The sequence below is a fragment of the Toxotes jaculatrix genome, chromosome 16 (assembly GCF_017976425.1).
Source record: "Toxotes jaculatrix isolate fToxJac2 chromosome 16, fToxJac2.pri, whole genome shotgun sequence".
NCBI lineage: Eukaryota > Metazoa > Chordata > Actinopteri > Toxotidae > Toxotes > Toxotes jaculatrix.
Genome location: NC_054409.1, coordinates 23,134,416 through 23,155,433, shown reverse-complemented (window position 1 = coordinate 23,155,433; position 21,018 = coordinate 23,134,416). Strand labels below are relative to the sequence as shown.

General features: G+C 42.5%; 5 protein-coding genes across 7 annotated transcripts in view; 4 read left to right on the top strand and 1 right to left on the bottom strand.

Moving 5' to 3' along the window:
• Positions 1 to 3,628, top strand: part of LOC121195644 (synaptic vesicle glycoprotein 2C-like) — a 29,311-nt gene extending 25,683 nt beyond the window's left edge. The window contains 1 exon segment of the mRNA XM_041059243.1: positions 28 to 3,628. Within this exon segment, the coding sequence (XP_040915177.1) occupies positions 28 to 211 (184 nt within the window). The 3' untranslated portion in view covers positions 212 to 3,628.
• Positions 3,629 to 3,991: 363 nt separating this feature from the next.
• LOC121195643 (proteinase-activated receptor 3) lies at positions 3,992 to 6,256 on the bottom strand. Its single transcript, XM_041059242.1, has 2 exons — positions 6,083 to 6,256; positions 3,992 to 5,584 (listed from the first exon to the last, which is right to left on the bottom strand). The coding sequence occupies exons 1-2, from the start codon at positions 6,144 to 6,146 to the stop codon at positions 4,512 to 4,514; spliced, it is 1,137 nt and encodes a 378-aa protein (XP_040915176.1). The 5' UTR covers positions 6,147 to 6,256; the 3' UTR covers positions 3,992 to 4,511.
• A 4,728-nt stretch (positions 6,257 to 10,984) lies between these two features.
• LOC121195187 (proteinase-activated receptor 1-like) lies at positions 10,985 to 14,162 on the top strand. 2 transcript variants are annotated; one of them, XM_041058481.1, is made up of 3 exons: positions 10,985 to 11,273; positions 11,634 to 12,018; positions 12,581 to 14,162. In XM_041058481.1, the coding sequence occupies exons 2-3, from the start codon at positions 11,943 to 11,945 to the stop codon at positions 13,837 to 13,839; spliced, it is 1,335 nt and encodes a 444-aa protein (XP_040914415.1). In that variant the 5' UTR covers positions 10,985 to 11,273; positions 11,634 to 11,942; the 3' UTR covers positions 13,840 to 14,162. The 2 variants fall into 2 exon arrangements, with proteins under 2 accessions (XP_040914415.1, XP_040914414.1); XM_041058480.1 differs by having other exon boundaries at positions 11,612 to 12,018.
• Positions 14,163 to 15,189: 1,027 nt separating this feature from the next.
• Positions 15,190 to 17,469, top strand: f2rl1.1 (coagulation factor II (thrombin) receptor-like 1, tandem duplicate 1). The gene is made up of 2 exons (XM_041058484.1): positions 15,190 to 15,538; positions 15,906 to 17,469. Exons 1-2 carry the CDS (start codon positions 15,466 to 15,468, stop codon positions 16,964 to 16,966), a joined length of 1,134 nt encoding a protein of 377 aa, XP_040914418.1. The 5' UTR covers positions 15,190 to 15,465; the 3' UTR covers positions 16,967 to 17,469.
• A 1,124-nt stretch (positions 17,470 to 18,593) lies between these two features.
• Positions 18,594 to 20,999, top strand: f2rl1.2 (coagulation factor II (thrombin) receptor-like 1, tandem duplicate 2). 2 transcript variants are annotated; one of them, XM_041058482.1, is made up of 2 exons: positions 18,594 to 18,749; positions 19,265 to 20,999. In XM_041058482.1, exons 1-2 carry the CDS (start codon positions 18,680 to 18,682, stop codon positions 20,353 to 20,355), a joined length of 1,161 nt encoding a protein of 386 aa, XP_040914416.1. In that variant the 5' UTR covers positions 18,594 to 18,679; the 3' UTR covers positions 20,356 to 20,999. The 2 variants fall into 2 exon arrangements, with proteins under 2 accessions (XP_040914416.1, XP_040914417.1); XM_041058483.1 differs by lacking the exon at positions 18,594 to 18,749 and adding an exon at positions 18,797 to 19,106.
• Positions 21,000 to 21,018: the final 19 nt, after the last annotated feature.

Below are 21,018 nucleotides of genomic sequence, written 5' to 3'. Positions count from 1 at the left end.
ATATCTCCCTTGTCCCCTTGTTTTCAGGGGCACAGGCTTTGGCTTCTGTAATGCCATGTGTAAGCTGGCAGCGGTGCTGGGCAACCTGATCTTTGGCTCGCTGGTTGGCATCACCAAGGCTATCCCCATTCTGCTGGCATCGTCCGTGTTGGTTGGCGGCGGCCTGGTGGGGCTCCGACTGCCAGACACGCGTGCCAATGTCCTCATGTAAACCTCAACGTAGAACAGTATGTTGTTTACCAGGTATTTGCTCCGTTTACCGAATAATCCATTTATGGACTACAGTATGGTTTATTTGAATATCACTAAAACAAGCATTGCTGTAATCATCCCAGTATTTATTATTTGACAAACAATGTTATCATGTCCACAAACACTCAAATACAGGACAGTAATTGTTATTCTGTTATTTCTGAGTAAAATACCTGGTAAATTAGGACGAAATGCAGTTAAACCTAACAGAGAGCTGTAGATATAAAGAGTCTGAAGACAACAATCAAAAGCTGCAAATCTGCACGGTGTCAGTGGCTTTTTACCAAAGCCCTGGGCACTGTCACAGGAATTCGAGATGAAAAGGTTATTCTCATGAAACAAGCTGGAATTATTAGTGGTTTTAACACTCTGTATATCAGCAGCTCATTATCTACCATGAGCTGTTTCACACGTGCAACCCACAAACGCATGTGTCAAAGCTGCAAAAGGCTTGGGCTTCTAAAAGAAAACATCCCCGTTCCAAATCCTGATCATGTGTGCTCAGATTAAAGGACTAGTTTGACATTTTTGGAAAATAGGATGGTGAGAATCTACCAGCAGAAGTTGGTTAGCTTAGCATATAAAGACTGGATCTTTGGACAGAGCCAGGCTAGCTGTTTCCCTCTGCTTCCAGTTTTGTTGAACTATGCCTTTAAGCACAAATCATTTTGTAACAGCTGAGTATTTGTGATTGTTTCTGTTTGTTTAGTATCTTATGTGTGTTATTTATTACCCGTGATCAGTATTTCATTAATGTTTGACGATGTTCAAGCCTTTTGCTGCCATTTGCAAGAATGACAAGGCCATAGAAAAAAAAAACAACAACGATACAGTAGTTTAGTCGAAACTGGCAACTTCAGCAGCTACATTTCTAAAGTGACAAGAAGTTTACATTTTCTGCTTTTTACAGTCAGAGACTTTTGAGATTGGAAACCTTTTGTCTGAATGCTTCCTCTCTCCCTCTCTTGTGTCTGTGTTGTGTTCGTCTCGTGGCGCTGAGCTCACCATGAAGGGCTTTGCTCTCCGTCGTAATCTGATCTGTCAAGAAGAATTTATACCGTAGGAAACCTCTGCTGTTATAGAAATCTGCTCTCCTCCTTGTGTTCGTTTTTTTTTCTCTCTCTCTCTGTCATGGTTTCCTCATAGTGTCTCTCGACCTGTCTTGTCCTCTTGCTCTGTTTATCTCCTGCTGCCTTGCTGCTGATCCCTCCAGAACTCAGAGGCCTTTCTCAAATGTCGTGCCTCTCTCTCCATTGAGCTTGTCTCTCCTTCCAAACCTCCCTGGAAGCTTTGCTGCTCTGTCCTGCTTTTTTGGTCTCTCATCTCTTGATACTGCAGTGTGTATGTGTGTGTGTGTGTGTGTGTGTGTGTGTGTGTGTGTGTGTGAGTGTGTAGTGTGTGTGTGTCCAGACAAACACAGTGAGCATCTCATATGTTAAAAGCCAAGTTTTTGGTCATGTTTGTTTCTAATACCAAGAAACAGAGAATCTGATCCACATGATAAAGTGAAATTAAAAGCCATGCAAAAAAGGGTCACTTCACCCAAATTTAAAAAAAAAAACAAAACAAACATTTTTACTAGTCATGCAGAAAGCTTCAGAATTCCTAAGCGGAGATTTCAGCCATCAGTGTAATGGAGTTGAGTAAAAATGTGTTTGTACTGCTCTAAGGCTGCGTTCAGACCAGCTTCAGCCCCTAAAACACAGGCCTGTCTGTCATCTGAAGGGAACCAGCCCATCAGCGTAGCAGTGTTTTGAGATAAATGCTAACACCAGCATGCTAACACTCTCACAGTGTCTGTGCCAACATGCTGATGGGATGTCATTAGTTTTGCAGGTGTTTTGTCGTAAACCTATGAACTGGACATATTAAACGTTTGACCTGATGATGGTGTTATATGAAAACTTAAAGGATTACGGTTCATCTTTTGGAGACCAGGAATGTCATTTCAAAAATCTGATGGCAAACCGTCCAATAGTTGTTTAGATGTTTCAGCCGGGACTGAAGTGGTGGACTGACCGTCCATAGTGTGACTAAAAGTTCAACAGGGACGTTTCTTTTCTGGAAACTATGTGCTCGTTTACTCTGGATAAACAACAGAACACTGTCAACAGTTGTCATGGGGACTGTTTCCCTGGTAAAACATGGATCCAGTGGAAACCGTTTAGAGCTCTGTGGATTACCCAGACTGATTGGGACATTTGTCTCTGGAAAGACATGTTACTGCTGAGTTTTTCAAATTAGGCCACATTGTCCAGTGCTGTGAGCAACACACACAAAAGTCCTCTCATTCATCTCCACTTTACTGAGGTTCAGGCAGAAATCCTGGACGGGGATGCTGGAGCAGCATAAAACTAATACCGTCTGCATGTCCAGGTAGCACTACAGTAAATAAAAAATATGTTTTTTTTGTGATTTGGATGAACAGACCCTTTAAAACCTCTTCTGAATGGTACTCTTGCTGCTACAGTGTCAGTGCATTGATGTTAAAATGATTTAGGTAATTTGTAGAATAAAATCCTGTGGTATGTTCTGGGTTTGTTCAGTCGCACGAAAAGCTCAGTTAAGACAAAAGTAGAGCACACGTTTGATTCAGTTCTTTTCCGATCAGTTTGAAGATGATGATGATTAGTGTCAACACGCTGTGTGTGGTGGTGTTCTGTTGATAATATCATGTTTCTGAGTGCAGAGCACGACCTCCTACATTTAGCTTGCTTCTCATCAGGTTTACATTTTCTTCTGAGTGAAATGCAGCTCTGTGGAGCTACGAGTCTGATGCTGTGTCTGTCTGCTCGTCTGCACCGTCCCCTCCTCCAAACACCGCCACCTGCGCTGAACAAACTCACTTTACATCACTGTTTCCAAAAAAAGAAATCCTGCATGTTTGTTACTGAAGTCCCTCTGTTGTGTGTGTGATTTTTTTTTTCTGTTTTGGTGTCTTATGCTGTTCCTCTGCAGGAGGACGCAAACATGTGATCCCCGGGTCAAAGGTGAATGTATCATTCTCGTGTGTTGTCAGATTTGTTGTGGACAGGTGTTCATTATACTGAGTTGTCATTGTGAAAGATCAGGGCGGTGGTTCAACAGGATGTTATCTAGCAGGGCTGGTCAAATCTGCTTTAATAGAAGGTTTCCACTGAGATTAATCGTTATCCTAAAGTCACTGAAGCACGAATGGAAGTGCCAAAATTGTGACTTTCAGATTTGAAAACCTCTGCTGTCGAACGATATGTGGAGGCGTGTGTAAAAAAAAAAATAACAGTAATAATAACCTGTCCTTGATATGATTTATTTTGATAAGAAAAGGCTCAAGTGAATGCGGTGTAAAGGTGGATTCCTCCGGTGTCTACATGTTGAATAAAGAGTTTCATTTGAACAGCTGTGTTCAGCGTTTTGTTTAGTGCGTTCAGTGTCCGTCCACTGACACCAGCAGATGGCGCCATTTATTCACCCGGTCAGGCTGTGGGAGTTGTTCAGAGACTGTTGAGGAGCCTTGTTTTTATGACTCACTTCTTAATAACAGTGTTTTTGATTGTTTTGATGCAGATGATGCGATCACGTCGACACAGAGCAGAGTTTGTGTGTCTGTGTGCAAGTCTGTGGATGTGTGTGTGTGGTTTGTTGACATAAATCCTGTCACACACTCGTGTTGTCTATGAATTGACGATGAGATAAACCTCTACATTCAGAAGTGCTTATTACTAAAACCGCTCTATGTGGCGAAGCAATGAAGAAATAGTCCAATGTATGTTTTAATGAACAGACGTGTCAGCGTCATGTATGAGAACAGGAATAAACAATTTCTTATTGTTCATGTTCAACTAAACACAGATCAGTAAACACACATACATATATATGTGTGTGTTTATACACAAAAAAGTTTCATTTTGTGTTATTTTCCCTCTTATTTCTACAGTATGAAAACACTGAAAACAGGCTTTTGTTGTTAAACCGTAAACCACAACCATATAAACTGAATTATTTTAAAATTAATCATATATAAAAACATATATTAACATATTTACCATTTGTCCACACATTCCTTCTCCTATATCTGTCTCAGACTCACACACTCACACACACAAAAACACTGCGCTGCTGTATTAAAAGCAATAATTCTACCCATAGGAACAAAGCATGTTTACTACAGTATAAATGCAGAGGTCCTCTTTTTGGATTCCTGCCACAGAGAACATTTCCCTCCCCAACAAAATATAGATCAAAACCAGTTTTTTGGTAACGTGTCCGGTAGGACTCTCTTAGACAGATAAGCTCATGGTCTTGCCTTTAGAGGCCCTGAAGTATTTCGTGGCGCCCACAGACCTGGACATGAGGAGAAAGAGGAAAGGGTCCAGCGTGGCATGGAGGCAGCACAAACACACCGCCACGTTAAAATACGTGTACAGATCCTCTGTTCCGTTCACAAACAGTTGCACATAATGGACAAAGTGCAGGACTCCGGCTGGTGTGAAACACACCAGGAAGATGACAAACACCAGTGAGCTGGCCTGGATGTACATTTTCCAGTCGTGGTGTGATTGGTTGAGCTCACACATGACTCGGGTGTAGCACACAACAGTGATCACCAGTGGCACCAGGAGGCCCAGGATGGTCAGGATCAGGTTGTAGTAGAGCAGGAAGATGAAGGAGTCTTCTAACAGGGGCAGTACGTCGTGGCAGGTGATGCGTCCCAGCTGAGGGAGCCGATAGGTCTGCTGGATGAGGAGCTCGGGGACGATGGCGGCTCCAAACACCAGCCATATGGCCATGGTGACCCAGGCGGTGCACATCCTCTTGGGGAGAGCTTTGTACCTGAACGGGTGCACTACAGCCAGGTAGCGCTTGATGCTGATGCAGGCCAGCGCCTGGGCCGAGCAGTAGAGGTTGCCATAGAAACAGGCCGTGACCACTCGACAGGCTGCCTCTCCGAAAGCCCAGTCGTTTCCATGGAGATGGTAGTGAGCCTTGAAGAAGAGGGAGAGGAGGAGGAAGAGGTCGGAGACGGCCAGGCTGCAGTACAGGATGGCAGAGGACACCTTCCTAATTTTAGAGGCCAGCACGCACAAGATGGTAACGTTGGCTGGGATCCCAACAGTAACCACCAAAATATAAATAAGGGGGATGATCCGGGTGCTGAGAGGGCCGCCGAGGTACCCTGCTGTGCTGTTGCTTAGGAACAACAGTTCTGGAGGGTACCGAGATGAGATGGTTTTGTTTGTAGTTTGAGTCCCATTTAGATCAGAGGCGCTCTTTGGAAAGAGTTTTGCAACAAACGTTCTGGGGTTGGGAAAGGGAACATAGGAGCTGTTCGTCTTTTTACTGTTCCTTTTCCCTGCAACAAAAACAAGAAAACACGAAAGTTAATGGTAATTTTAATATTCATTTTACTTTAATGTATTTTGTCGAAATAAAATTCGACTGTGTCATCATCACTAAACATTACGACGTGATCCTGATCAGGTCTGAAACTAACTCTGCTTTTTACAGTAGATAAATCTGTTGTTTATTTTCTACATTTATCGATTCATCTTTTTGGAAAATGTAGTAGAAATGTCAGAAAGCAGGGGAAAAAAAATGATCGTTGCCAAATCCTGATAATGAACCACCTTGTGTTGTACTGCTGTTTGAGTTAGAGAGAAACCTACTCGACAAGTTGGAGCTTGCTTTTATTCAGATTCCACAGATTAGAAGTCAACTCAACCAGAGATTTGCTTTCACTAAAAAATAAACCTGATATGTGTAGGATTAAAAGGATATAGAAATGTTATAAAAGAAACTTAATCACATAAGAAGGTTATTCTTAAACTAAACTTTGATAAGAAAATCTTACCTTGTTTTTGAAGTGTATCACTTATACAGAGAACAAAAAGGAGAAAAAAGAGAACTTTTCCCATCTTTTCCTTTCGTTATCTAACAGCACTCGGCTCAAGTGTCTCACTGCAAGGCGTGCTTCTCTCTGGTAATGTATTCTCCACTTCACACTCTGCTGTTCAGTGGCCCCTCAGTCTGCCACTCTGTGGGTGTATTCAAGTCGGAAAAACCTCCCCCAGCCTGTCAAATAAGGACAGAAAGAAAATATCGTCACTGGCCGCCTTTAGGTTCTTCTTTGAAATGCAAAGGGGGAAGCTTTACCTTCATGCCAGATCTTTATCACGCTCTTGTACTCTTTTCTGATCAGAGTTGACAATAGTAAACCACAATCTTCTGTTTAAGTATCTACCACAACCTGTTGGCTTTATTCTTTGTTTTCCTTTCTACGTTTCTTCTTAAATTCTTCCTTAAAGGTGCACTGAGAATATTAATTTCTATCAAATGGAAATATTTACACTGTCATAAATGTCAGCCTCACATTCGGTGTACGGTGCATTTACAGACATCAGGCACTTTTTTGTCCCAGTGTTATGATCCGTCTGAGGACATGGAGTGAGGTAAAGAGGCCACTGAATAAACGAGGAAACGTCTGCGTGAACATGATAAAGCTTGTCCAAACACGAAGAGAAGTGTTCAGTTTTCACTTCCTGTCTTTTAAAAAAAAAAATCTTTTATACGTGGAGACATTTTACTAATGACTTGTCATGTTTTGGTTCATAAAAACCCGTTAGAAAGCTGCGTGCTGATGTTTATCTCTAACTTCAATTCAAGTTTTCTGCTTTTTTAAAAATCACTTTAACTGAGTTGTGTCACAGTCTTCAGGACACACACAGGTTAAAGCAATATTTGTGTATTTTTATTTGCGAATTCCAGTGGATGTTTTATTATTTGGGTCCTAACGTCCAGCTGATCACAGATGTGACTCGTGTCTTGTTTTTATTCTGATCTGTTTCTGAGAAATGTGTGAAGAGATTCAGTTCCAGAATCTGTTTGAACTCAGGTTAACCACATGCTGGCCCATGCAGATGTGTGACATCTATATCCTGCTCATGACGTTATCCCTGACATGCAACTAAAAAAAAACTAATGACTCAAAAGGAAAAGCAAAGAAGCGCATCAACTTCACGCTGCAGTTAAATTTAACATCGAACCGAAAAACAAACACCGAGTGTTTTTTGAACTTGTTTTAATATTTGACAAGGCGTAGAAAAAAGTCAGAGGATGTTACCAATCTAATTTTTCCAAGGCATTTTTATTTAAGTATTTTTAACAGATTCAATAATGTAAGGAGGCAAATGATGGATACAGAAGCTGAGCTCTAACAGTTTTACCTTCTGCGTACATTACAAACTAATCTAAAAAAGAAGTTCAGTTCACACTCAGACGCTCAGGCTTTCACCCATTAGTGAAGCTGAGAAGTGAAAGTGTCAGAGAGGAAATCAGCTTTTTCCCACAAGAGGGCGATGTGTATCTTTCATCACAGGATCATTTTATATTCCTTTGCTTTTTGCACATTTTCTGAATTTAGAAGCCGTTTAATGTCGTCATCCTTTTTCTTCTTGAAGTTGTTAAGTGCTGGCAAAAATACACCCCTGGTTTCTGTAGTACGTAGCCTTGTATGGAGGCAGAAACTATGATGGTATCTCTAAAATACCTCATTGCTGGAAGTCAGAGATAAGTGGTCATTTGGACAGTTTCCTGTGTTGTTCTTTTCTGTTCTTTTTTTCATGCTGTCTGCTGTGTAGTTACATAAACACCATTAAACCAGTCGGTGGCTCTGGGACAGAATTGAATGTCTTCTTATAATTCTTGCTTCTGTGCAAAGCCACTGTAACAGGTGCCATATAAATGGTCCAACCATAGTACTGTAGTACCATGTAAGTCTGACTCATTGTGTAATTGTACTGTCACTGTAGTGAGGAGGACCGGAAGAAACAGTGATCTCAGTTGCAGAGCATGTCCTGTCACTGTGGGTTTCTGGCTCTTTGAGGTTTGTGTGCCAACGTTATCCTTAACTGGTTTGGAGATACATGGAATTCCAACTAGCGTGTGTGAGGTGTGTAAAAAAAAAAAAACTTCCCTCTCCAACAAATGTTTTCATTGAAGGCAGCTCTCCTTGGTTTTCCTTAGACTTCAACAGATCTGGGTTACGGTTAAATTACCGTAACCCAGATGTATTGTGTAATGTATTAAATTATTACACAATACATTGCTTTAAAGCCGAACAAGTGACGCAACTTTACAGTGACTCTACAAAAAAAGAATGTTACTGTGTTTTCGCCAATGTCGCCCAACCAATTTACCTGAGGGAAATTTTAATGGTCCCTTACTAGAGGATTTCAGATTAATGCTAGTGACGTCTACATTTTTATTTTCGAGGGACATTTCGTGCTTTTGACCACATTCATGTCACAGTATCCTGACTTGGTTCAAGGTTTAGTGGTTCTTTACCTCGGACCACATACACGATTTCCCTTCTTTTGTCTAAGCTTCAAACGCTGCCAACCCAACAGCCCCCAGTGCACGATGAACTTGCCATTCGTGACCATCACTTTGCCACTTCCTGAAAAGGGAAGAGCCCCGGAGAACAAAGAAAGGACAACTCAAAACTGGGCCAAACACAGTGGAAGGAAGTGGTGCGGCAGTAGATACTAGATGTTTGCTATAGCCTGTTTTGACTGACCTACAGTTTATTTGGAAGGAATTTGTTCAGGGCACAAAGGATGTGGGCATGATGTTGTACCTTTTTGGTGTGAGACTTTTAGTTCCCTTTCTCTAAACTGACCAAAGAGCTAAAGTGAATGCCAATTTTGGGACTTCAGTATATACAAGATAAGAGAAGAGAAGGTAAATCCTCCAGCAAATCAGTCGTTTGCCTCTATTTAACGCATGCATTCATCTTCCAGATGCCACTTCCATAAGCAGCTGATATGACCGGCCAAAAAAAAAACCAAAAACCCTGATAATCCCGTCAGAATCCATCATATCTCACTCTTTCACTTTCTAACAGTCTTTTCAGGATACTTTAATCAAAAGACAAACAGCTTGAGTTCACTTCCTGGTGACAGATGTCGTTCCGCCTCACGAACATAATCACTTTATATACTGCGAGGTTTACACAGGTGATTTTGAAAGTTATTATTTTGAGCTCTTTAAAATCACAGGCCTTCTTCTGTCTGATGGACCAAAATACATCAGGTTCCTCTTTCAGTATTATTTTTTCTTTTGTCTGATACACAGTCTGATGCATCCTGTATCTAACTGCTGGATCTGGTTTTCAGACATGTACGTCTGAATCATACCAGATGGTCAAAATTGAGACCCTGTGTGTGGGTGGCAGGTTAGTCTACCTCTCTCTTTCTCTTCATCTTTTCGTGCCAAAGCTGGTGCATTCCTGCGACCCTTTTCCCAAGGCCTGTTCTGACAGGCTGAAGGCCAGAGACTGATAAATGTCTGTACAGAAACCAACAGGAATTAAACTTGTTAAACACTGGCCTGGAATCACTCTGGACTTATCCTCCCACAATCTGTATCCTGTCGCCTTTTTAGGTAGGAATGAGTTGGTGTTAGTTCAGGAACGCCCAATCACAGCAGGCAGCCAGAGCCACATGACCTCAACACAACCTCGCAAAATTTAAAGCAGTATTTAATAATAATAATAATAATAATAATAATAATAATAATAATAATAATAATAATAATAATAATAATAATATATTAGCACGACAGGATCCCATATCCCAAAGTTGGTGTTAATAATGAGAGACAGGTCACTGTGACAAACATTTTTGTGAGGAAGTGGGTTTGGTGCGGCTGTCTGTGAGCTCAGATACTGAGTCCCAGTGGACTTCAGCTCAGGATGAATGAGTCAGGCTGCTCTCACCCCATCCTGGCCCCAGGATCTGCCTCCCACAACGTCAGAAACTAGAAAAGTAACCAGCACATTTCTCTTTCTTTCTCATAAAAACACTTTCTCTCTGTCCTACCTAATTTTTGTTTTTCAGGTACTGTTCTCTGTCCTCATTTCTGAGCTCTTTGACTACAGACCTCCCAGAGACAGCAGACACATGAAGGCAAACACTCCCACGACATCAGCTTGTTTGATCTTGACCTCTGTCTCACTGTGAGCAAAACAGAAAATAAATATCATGTGATCTCCTGGAAACAGAGGCCATTAGAGTCTGAACAGAAAGTTTACCTAAACCAGTAAACAAAAACTTATAATTTGCTCTAAGATCATCTTACAGGCTTTGGTCCTTCCCACTCTGCATCTGATATGGTGAGTATACAAACAGGAAGCACATAAACATCTCTAGGGAAAATACTTCATGTCAAACAAGTAATGTGTTTATCTAAAAATCCTCGGAAAGTTCTCATCCCATCGTTCAAACAAATATCAGAAACATGTTCACACATTTCAGTTCAGTCTACCCAGTGTTTCCTGTTTTATTTTGAAATTACCTCCCTTGTCTGTCAGTTATGGTGTCACTTTGTGATTGTCAGTCCAGTTTGCTTCCTGTTCAGTTCAGTTCTTTCGAGTTTTCAAGTTTTCTTGGGGTATTTCCTGTTCTTGTTCCAGAGTTTTCCCCGTGTGTGTGTGTGTGTGTGTGTGTGTGTGTGTGTGTGTGTGTGTGTGTGTGTGTGTGTGTGTGTGTGTGTGTGTGTGTGTGTGTGTGTGTACAGATTTCCTGAGTTTTGTCCCTGCCTGCCTGGACTCCAGTTCCTCCACCCGTCAGCCTGTGTGAGCCAGTTTTCTTATGAAAACATCTTCACTGAATCAGAATCAGTTCCTAACCATGGTGGCAAAATGCTGCCCCCACCATACCAGAGCCATCAGATCCCCTCAGTGTAGGGGTCAAGCCTTCAGGCCTGTGCATGAACTCGCCCGCTCGTGGATGGAGGGTCACTGATCTGACAGTGTCTTTCACACAGATCTAAACGCAGAAGTCACTGTTCCTATTCAAACACAGTCCAGCTGATCAGTCTCTGATCAGACTGAAGCTTCCGCTGACTGTGCGCCAAAAATTCACCCTTCATTCAAAGTCACTCGCTTCCTCCTCATTCCATCTTGATAGAAAACCAGAACGAGCTGGTGCTGCTCAGCATTTTTTCCACAGAGCATGACCGGAGGTTAACTGTTTAACCGTACAGTAAGTTTGTTTGCTCTAGTTTGTGACTTAAATGTGATTTAATGTTTGTGTTTTGTTCTCACTTCACACTCTTGTATTGTTTTATACAGAAAGTTCTGGAACTGTCCACTTGAAATGTATTTCCTGTTCATTTTGATATTTTTTACCAAGTTGCTGGTGCATGATTATTTATTTCAGTAATTCATTAAATGTACGTCTATGTATTTTACAAGTTACATTTACTTTTCAGGCACTGTATTTAAACACCCTGTATTGCTCACTGCTTTCCGATTTAGGTTTGGTTTTGTGTTAATTTTGAAAATACATCATTTTATTTATTTATTTTATTTATTTTTCAGAACAGTGTCCCTTTGTCTTTAGAACCAGCCACGTCCAGCTTCACTCGGCGCTGACACACTAACGGTTTAATTGGATCAGGTCGTTGTTGGGTGACGGGAACTGTGACATCAGGCGGCAGGAATTTGAGGCTGCGTGCGGCGCTGACTGCTGTGATCCGGGGCCGTCTCGGACTTTGGGGCGGAACCCAAACATTAAGATTCACTGACTGATCAACAGCCTTAGAAAGAGTCTGGGAAAGGAACGAGAAACACGGACAGCTCGAACCCGGATTAACGATATTTGATACCGTTTTTTTTCCCCCTTCTGTTTTTATTTGTTTTCTCCAGCAAAATGTTTTCTGTGTTTTCAAAAACTTTGCTGATGGTTGTGGGATGTGCATGTGCTGCCACGGCTGCAGCCAACAACGGTAAGAAGACTGAAGTTTGTCTCTAATGAATTCAAACGAACATGGATCATATATGATAGAATTTTACTTTATTATTATTGATATAAGTTGAGAAGATTAGTTGATTTATCATTAATTAGCAACTGTATTGACAGTTTCAGTCATTTTTCAAGCAGAAATAGAAACAAAATGCTAAAATATTCTGTGTGTCCAGCTTCATAATGCGATGATTCATTGGTTTTCTTTGACTGTTTTTGGCTTTTTGGACTTTTAGATGAACAAAAAAAAAAAAAAACCCATTTGATGATGTCCCTTAGTTTTTATTAAAAGCTGATCTGCATGTTTCAGTTTCGATCAATTCCTTAGTCTGTAAAATGTCACAAAAAAAATGTCCTCCCAAGGTGGCAACAAAAAGAGACTTAATCAATGAATTGATTCAAAAATCGGAACAGTTGCCTATTACTTTACTGCTGATCAGTTGATTAAGTTTCAGCTCTATGATATGAATCATGATATGAATAAAATTATCAGTTAATACCTTAATTAAACATTCTTTCCCTTTTTGTTCTCTCTCTCTCTTCAGGAACCATGCGGGGGCGAACTTTTGTCTTTTTTGACAAGTCGGTCACAGACGAACCAATAGACCTGGATTATCTTTATCGAGATGATGAGGCTTCTGGATGGAATCGTTCTAAAAGTGGTCGGTTGCATAATCCAAACATCACCAAGAGGCTGGAAATCTCAGAGGAAGCGCGGCTGTTTCTCTCAGGCTCTGTGTCCACCATCCTCATACCGTCCTTCTACACACTGGTCTGCCTCATCAGCATGCCAATCAATATCTGTGCGGTGGTGGCCTTCACCCTGAGGATCCGACCCAAGAAGCCAGCAGCGATCTATATGCTGAATCTGGCCTGCGCCGATCTGATCTTCGCCATGCTGCTGCCCTTCAAGATCTCTTACCACTTCAGTGGCAACAACTGGATATTCGGCCCGCTCATGTGCCGCGTGGTCACTGCAGCCTTTTACTGGAACATGTATTGCTCTGTCCTGCTCATAGCTTGCATCAGTGTGGACCGCCTTCTTGCTGTAGTCTATCCCATTGACTCCCTGTCTTGGAGAAGGCCACGGAACTCAGTCGTGGCCTGCGTGTCCATGTGGATATTATCCTTCGTCGGCTCCGTGCCCCTTGTCCTCTCTGAACAGACTGTTCACCTTAGTCAGTTGAACATCACCACTTGCCACGATGTCCAGTCTGCAGATAAAGTCATTTGGAACTACAGGATCTACCTTATCACCCTGTGCTGTGCCCTCTTCTTCTTGCCCATGCTTGTCACAGTGGCGTCCTACACTCGGGTGATCTGGTCGCTGAGCAGGGTCTCAGGCGCGGTTCTGGGACATTCGCGAAGAAGAACAAGAGCGGTGGTGATGGCTTTAACGGTGCTGGTGATGTTTGTCCTGTGCTTCATGCCCACAAACTGTCTGCTGCTGGCACACTACCTGCAGTTTAACGAGGGCGTTAAGAAGAGTGAAGAAACCCCTGATGGCTCCTACGCTGCCTATCTGGTCTTCATGTGTTTGGGAAGTCTGAACTGCGTCCTGGACCCCCTGGTCTACTACTTTGGATCATCCCAGTGCCAGAGACAACTGTCCAGCGCGCTCAGGTGTCAGAAGACTTCGGGGGGTGGCAGGTTCAGTCATTCATCATCTGATTCATACAGATCCAGCTCCAGAACAATTCTGAAATCCAGATGCACAGAAAGCTCCAAAATAAACGCTTCAGTCACCAAAACGGACTCTTTCCAAGCGGATCTCAGCAGCCAGTACAAGAAGCTACTGGTCTGATCGACTGTCCCACCGAGCAGATGTGACTGCAGGACCTGACTGACCCTTACCTGTGATTTCAAAGGTTATGAAACAGGAGACATTTTGGATTGTGAAGGCCAAGTAAAAGAAACAGAGCACAGAGCTAATCTGCGAGGTTTATCCCACACTCCAGCTGAACCCCTGATCATCCCAACAGAAAACAGTTCAAAATATTTTCATAACAGCAGCTGTGCCATGACAGATGTGCAGTTTGAGTGATGAAGTAATAACAAAAAAAAAACTATGTAAGGAAGGAAGTAGAGACGAGATAAGAATGTGCTTTCTAACAGAGTCCAGCTAAACATTTGATGCTATGAAATGCTTTTATTTTTACACTGTACGTGTCAGAGCTTATGAGTTTATAATCTAAGTCTATTACAATTTAATGGAAATGCTATTTTATACTTGCTGTTTTTTTATGGATAAATTTGCTGAAAAGTTTATTTTCAAGCACTTATGTTTCATGTTTTACTTTTTTTTTTATTTTTTTTAAATGTACCACACGTTTTGTGTCCAAATAAACATGTTTGTTTATCAATGTGCTTTAAAAACAGGAAACAGGTGTTACACTCCGAGTGAAACACCCACCTCGGTATAGGTAGTTTCATGCTGCCTCCTGCTGGTGAGAAAAGTGCAGTGTGTCCTTTCAAAGCTTCATTATTTTACTCTCATGCCAGAGTTTTCTCCTCCAGCAGGCAGCGCCACATTACTGCTAAAACAAAAACAAAAGATCACCCCTCTCATATACTGTGCCGGTGTTGTGTGTAGGAGAGTGTTAGTGAAGGTGTAAAGGACATGAAATACTGAAGATGGAGTTCACAAATTTTATTCCTCCAACAGATGTTTTATGGTGTAAATGCTGGAGAGGAGCCCGGTTCCCACTCCTGTGCATTATGGATTATTCAGCTACTCAGTTTATTTTCTCTCTTAATCGTTGGATTCATGAGATGTCAAAATAAAAAAAGGAGAAAAGACACATCTGCTGTATTTGAGGAAGCAGGCATTAACCAAGCTAAATTTTCTCACAGATCATCACACACAATTTATCACACACCACATCCACAAAACTGCGTATATTTTCACATGTGTAGGATTTCAGCCGCTTCTGCATTCTTCAGACGATCACATGAACAGGTCTAAATTTCTCAGACCACCGTGACTGATGCTGGGCTCTGTCTGCTGAATGAAATGCTGAGTGTTCACGGTTTACTGGAGGCTGGAGGAGATCGTTTGAGAATGTGGTTTTCGTCTACATTGAGAAAATGATCGAGGCATTAATCACCAAACTGACACAAGTAGATGACGCGAGCTAAAAACAAACAAACAAACAAACAAAACAGCCGCAGATATCAGATATGAGACATTATCAGCTGTTATCTGTTTGTAGATATCACTCATAACCATGAAAAACACAATCGTCTGTTCCGGACTACCGACAGTCTCCTGAGGTGTGCGCTGGCGCGAGCTATGCGCGGTCACCTGACTGAGTGACATCACGCAGGTGTCAAAACCGTCTGTTTTGACACCGCGTTGAACCAGCGACAAAGAGAAGCAGGACTTGGACCGCACCCGCATTCATATTATCTCTACCGTCTGTCTTCGGTCATGACTGTTAGGACACGATGGCTTCAGCCGTTTCTGGTTGTGTGCTGGCTGCAGACCTGCCTGTCGCAGAAAGGTAAGATGCTCCTGTTCGTTTCCAACACTGTTGTTGTAGAGGACGGATGTCCAGCTCAGACGGATCGCTATCGTAAAGGACGCTTCACTAAACCATATCCGTCGAATACGGACTCTGTTTGTCTGATGTTTTTTTTGGTCCTGAGTACGTTGAAAGGCTGGGTTGGAAAAATAAAAGAAAATTTTAAAGAAATATTAAAGCAGATCTTTGTAAACCAGATGGCCGAAGCTTAGAGGCCTAATTACAGGCAGGAAGTGAAGCCCGGCTCAACCAAACGAGTTTCAGGTTTAGACAAATTTTAGTGTGTTCCTGCACATAAACCTGTTGTACTTCTGCTTTTCATGTTTTCATATTGTGCCTTTCGCAGAGGACAGAGGCTTCACTGGCACCGAGACCACAGATGGGGTGTGGGTCACCCCTCAAGCCACAAAGGTCCTGACCAGTGGTCTCACAACCGTCTTCATCCCCATCATCTACATCATTGTGTTTGCTGTGGGGCTGCCCACCAACGCGATGGCCATCTGGGTATTCCTCTTCAGGACCAAGAAGAAGCACCCGTCATCGATCTACATGGCCAACCTGGCTCTGGCTGACCTGCTCTTTGTCATCTGGGTCCCCTTGAAAATAGCGTACCACTTCAACGGCAACGACTGGATCTACGGAGAGGGGCTGTGCAAAGTGCTGGTGGCGTTTTTCTACGGCAACATGTACTGCTCCATCTGCTTCATCGCCTGTATAAGTGTTCAGCGTTACTGGGCTGTGGTCCACCCGCTGTCCCGGCAGCAGAGGAGCAACTGTGTGGCTGTGTCCGTCTCCGTCACAGTCTGGGTGGTGGTCTGGCTCATCACCGTCCCTCTCTACCTGTACGATCAAACGGTCCGTATAACCAACCTCAACATCGTCACCTGCCATGACGTCACCAGGCCCAGTCAGAGGAAGACAGCAGCAGGCTACTTCCTGACAATGGGAACCCTGGGATTTGTTGCTCCCACCGTCGTGTGCATCATATCCTACATCCTCATGCTGAAGGCGCTCAGGAACAGCATGTCGGATGCCACCATTGCACTGAAGCGACGGAAGGCGGTGGTCCTGATCATCACCGTGTTGGTCATGTTCTTAGTCTGCTTCACCCCCAGTAACATCATGTTGCTGGTGCACTACATCCTCCTGCTGGGTGAAGCTCCCAACAACCTGTACGGATTCTACATCATCACCCTGTGCTTGGCGAGTCTCAACAGCTGTTTCGACCCTTTTGTTTACTACTTCATCTCGGAGGATTTCAGGGAGCACGTGAAGAACACGTTCCTCTGCAGGAGCGAGAGGACAGTGGAGAGGATGAGGGTCTCGTTCAGCGCTCTGAAATTCTCAAAGAAGAGCAACATGTACACGTCTGAGTCAGGGAACACGCAGAGCACCGGGTGCTCGTGAATCAGGTTTTTAAGCTTGTTTCTGATCATTTAACTAAAATAAAATGGATTTTTTTTTTTATTCCACTATGACTCCCTCCATCTGTGAGGAAACTTAGACTCATCTGTGGTAATTACCTCCCAGGAGGTTTGAGCTGTCACAGATACTGTTTTTTTTTTTTTTTCAAAATTTGTAAATAAATATTATTTTTATATCTTTAATAATACAACTTCTTTTTTTTTTTTTAATTTAATGCACTTTTCTTGATGCAGTTTTATTTGATGTCATTGGGACATGATTGATCGCCTTTAATCATTCTTCATGTGTCTAATCTTTGCTGTGAAGCTCGGATTTCTGACGTGGACGGAGGCTTTGAGACCCAGACCTCATGTGGGCAACATTTAACATGTTGTATGATACAAGTACTTTACAATATGTATATATCTTGTATGTGTTTTTAAAGTAATATTTTTCTCTTTTATATCTACATTTTACCGTTTGCCAATAAAACTCACTGTCCTTACTGTTACTCTGACTGTGCCGTGATATTGTGAGCCAGGCAGGCTGTTGGAAAGGTCACGCTGGGTGTTCCTTATTTTCTAAACACTAACACTAATATTTAACCTTTGCTGTCAGTTCAGGTTTGTGTATCTCTTATGTTCAAAGCCACAGGAAGACACAGAAAATACGTCCAGAATTGCTGTCATTACTTTTGTTAAACAAACTGTTAAAGTCAAAATTCACTTCTCTGCTTGAAATAACATTCGGACAGGTTAAATTTTGATCCTCTTTACAGGAGAAAAAAATATTTCATCAGGCCGTTAGGACCATATCACAATGTACAAATTCACAGCTGTACAAATTAGTTTCCCTGAGGTAAAACATATCTTACAAAATCCCTTTTATGTGTTTTGCACTCATTTAAAAATCTTTCTCTCTAGATTGCGCAACAGTTCGGACGTGGTCACGTCGTGGTTACAGTCACATATTTAAATTGATGACTAGATTCCAAGTAATGTTCTTTTTGGATTTTAGATAATCTAACTTGATAAGGGCAGACAGGGGGAGAGCACGTGATCTTAGAACAGACAAACAGGGTGTGTTTTTCACAGATACTATTGCCAAAGAGGAATCAACTGTCATTAAAAAACAAAGGATAAGTATCTGGCAAAGTTAGTACGGACCAGAGTCATAGCAAACTGAACTGCTCAGACAGAGCAACGTCTGAATACGTCACTAGTTTCACTATTTTCTAATGTGAAAGAAAGCAACAAACAGTTGGATATAGATCATTAAAAAAATGAGCAGCTGTGGTTTATAGGAAATCTTTAGTTCCAACCCAAAACAACATCAAATTCAAAGTGAACAATATAGTGAAGATGAAAATGGTTTTACAGAAATAAACAGCATAACCTTTGTTGTTGTTGTTGTTGTTGTTGTTAATTATTTTATAAATTCAAAAATATTGATTTAAAATATATTATTCAAGTTGTTTAAACCGTCAGCCTCAAGACCAGTTTGTCTTCATCCGGGCTGTTGGTGTTTCTGAGTCCTCTGGGCTCCCTGGAAACCGCCACAGACCAGTACAGGTAAGTAGGTAGTTCCTCAGCGATGACGTAACCGTCCACACGGGTAGTCTCGGGGTGTGTCCTTCACGGTTGGAAGTGTTACCGGACATTTAAGAGGTCGCTGGTGGGAGAGCGTGTGAAGACAGACCGTCCGAAGAGCAGAGACATGGATTTTACTCGCTTATTTTCGCTTCTGTTCATTTTCTGCTGCTGTTTTTCTGCCTCAAACGGCACAGGTGAGGCCGGATCTTCTTCCGTGTTTCCTGTGTCTGAGGGCCAGGTCCCCATACCGAGCGAATCAGGGTTAATCTCATCTCTAAAAGTTATTCACATTTAAGTGTTTCTGTTTTAAAAACTGTTAAAAACAGACCTGGGGCGAAGTTTAGTGGTATTGTTTTTAACTTTGAGCTTTGAAATGAAGGCGTATCTAACATTTTTAAATTTATAATAAGAAAATAATATGCGTAGGGATTAACTTATACAGATATTGTGTTAGGGCTTCGTCTGTTCTGTTAATAATTTAATCTTTTAGCCTGAAAGGTGCATAAAATACCGAGAGATGTCCGTCCCAGAGCCCAGGGCGGCGTCTCCAGGTAACTACTTCTCTCTGACCGATGTAGTTTGTTAATGATAAAACGCAGAGAAAAGCAGGAAATGCCCACTCTGGAGAAGCTGATGTTTTTGTTTTTTGCAAATGACTTAAATCATGAGTTGATTATTAATGTTTTGATGTTGTTGTTGTTGTTTTCAGGTAAACAGCGGGGGTTCTTCGGGGTTGTGGACCCTGAAAATTCAGGACAAGTTATTGTGGACCACACGACAGTAGACACGCTGAAGAGTGGCCTCACCACAGTCTTTCTCCCAATCATTTACATCATCGTTTTCGTGGTGGGACTTCCTGCCAATGGCATGGCCATCTGGGTCTTTCTCTTCAGGACCAAGAAGAAGCACCCCTCATCGATCTACATGGCCAACCTGGCTCTGGCTGATCTGCTCTTTGTCATTTGGACGCCCCTAAAAATTGCGTACCACTTAAACGGCAACAACTGGATCTACGGAGAACCGCTGTGCAAGGTCCTCGTGAGCTTCTTCTATGGGAACATGTACTGCTCCGTCCTGTTCATCACCTGCCTCAGCGTGCAGAGGTACTGGGTCGTGGCTCACCCTCTGTCCCAGCAGAGAAAGAACAACAGAGTGGCTGTTGGCGTCTGTGTGGCCATCTGGGCTTTCATCTGGCTCACCACCACTCCTCTGTACCTGTATGACCACACCGCCAAGCTCAAAGACCCCAACATAACCACCTGCCACGATGTCAACATCATACATGACACCCTAAATCCATTCCCCTCTGTCCAGCTCCCATACTACTACTTCATCTTCATGGGTATGGTTGTGTTCCTCGTCCCTTGCATAGTGATCGTCGTGGCCTATATTCTGTTGCTCAGGGCTCTGGGGAACAGCATGGAGGAAAGCACGGCAGCGAAGAACCGACAGAAAGCTGTGGTGTTGATCGTGACCGTCTTGGTGACGTTCCTAGTGTGTTTCATCCCCAGTAACATCATGCTGGTGGTGCACTACTCTCTGCTGAAGGACGGGGTGGTAAATAACGGTTACGGCTTCTACATCACCACATTGTGCCTGGCCAGCCTCAACAGCTGCCTGGACCCGTTCATCTACTACTTTGTGTCCGAGGAGTTTCGCAACCACGTGAAGAACACTTTGCTGTGCAGGAGCAGCAGGACTGTGGAGAGGATGAGGGTTTCATTCAGTTCCATGAAATACTCCAGGAAGAGCAAGTCATACGTGTCAGACACTGGGAACACACAGAGCAGTACCTGTTAGCCAGGTCGAAGGTCAGATATCCAGCTTCCTGCCTGGGCTAGCACTCCAGTGTACTGATGGCAGGGCATGGTGCAGGCTGTGTGGTGCTGGGACACAGTAGTTAGGCCTGTAGTAATGGACATAAGGCCCATCAGCTGCAAACCAGGTGACCTCAACGCATCAAATAACCAAAGATGAACTTTAAATGTGAAGATGACTGTGAAACATTTATATATATGTTCAATTTTTTTTTCTTATGTCTGTATATACATGTGGAGAGAAGGCCTGTTAGGGGCTGATGCTTTTTTTGTCCTCCTGGCTGCACAGACAAATGTGGTTTGACCCCTTTGCTGCGCTGTTGGCCATTTAAAGCCACATTAACCTGATCTGCACAGAGGACTGGAGCAAGAGTCTGTAAATTCTTATGGCTTATGTTACGTGTAATGTCAATGCAGCTGTAGTCAAATAAGCAAAAGAGAAGTTGTTCATTTTCATATTCATTCCTGTGGCTTCTGTCTTGCTTATTTGGCACATTCATGCTGCAAGTTTTAATTTGTCTTTTTAAACCACTTGAGCTGAAGTGTTGATTTACTTTTTAGTTTTAAAATGATGAAGAAAGTGGCGGCATTGTTACAGAGTTTCTGAAATAAACGATAAAACAACAACCTGCAGTTTCTGTACTGT

Coding starts and splice junctions, on each gene's coding strand:
- f2rl1.2 (XM_041058482.1), top strand. CDS start 18,680: ATGGATTTTACTCGCTTATTTTCGCTTCTGTTCATTTTCTGCTGCTGT. Junction 18,750..19,264: donor TTCTGCCTCAAACGGCACAG/GTGAGGCCGGAT, acceptor TGTTGTTTTCAG/GTAAACAGCGGGGGTTCTTC.
- f2rl1.1 (XM_041058484.1), top strand. CDS start 15,466: ATGACTGTTAGGACACGATGGCTTCAGCCGTTTCTGGTTGTGTGCTGG. Junction 15,539..15,905: donor GACCTGCCTGTCGCAGAAAG/GTAAGATGCTCC, acceptor TGCCTTTCGCAG/AGGACAGAGGCTTCACTGGC.
- LOC121195187 (XM_041058481.1), top strand. CDS start 11,943: ATGTTTTCTGTGTTTTCAAAAACTTTGCTGATGGTTGTGGGATGTGCA. Junction 12,019..12,580: donor CACGGCTGCAGCCAACAACG/GTAAGAAGACTG, acceptor CTCTCTCTTCAG/GAACCATGCGGGGGCGAACT.
- LOC121195643 (XM_041059242.1), bottom strand. CDS start 6,146: ATGGGAAAAGTTCTCTTTTTTCTCCTTTTTGTTCTCTGTATAAGTGAT. Junction 5,585..6,082: donor TGATACACTTCAAAAACAAG/GTAAGATTTTCT, acceptor TTTTTGTTGCAG/GGAAAAGGAACAGTAAAAAG.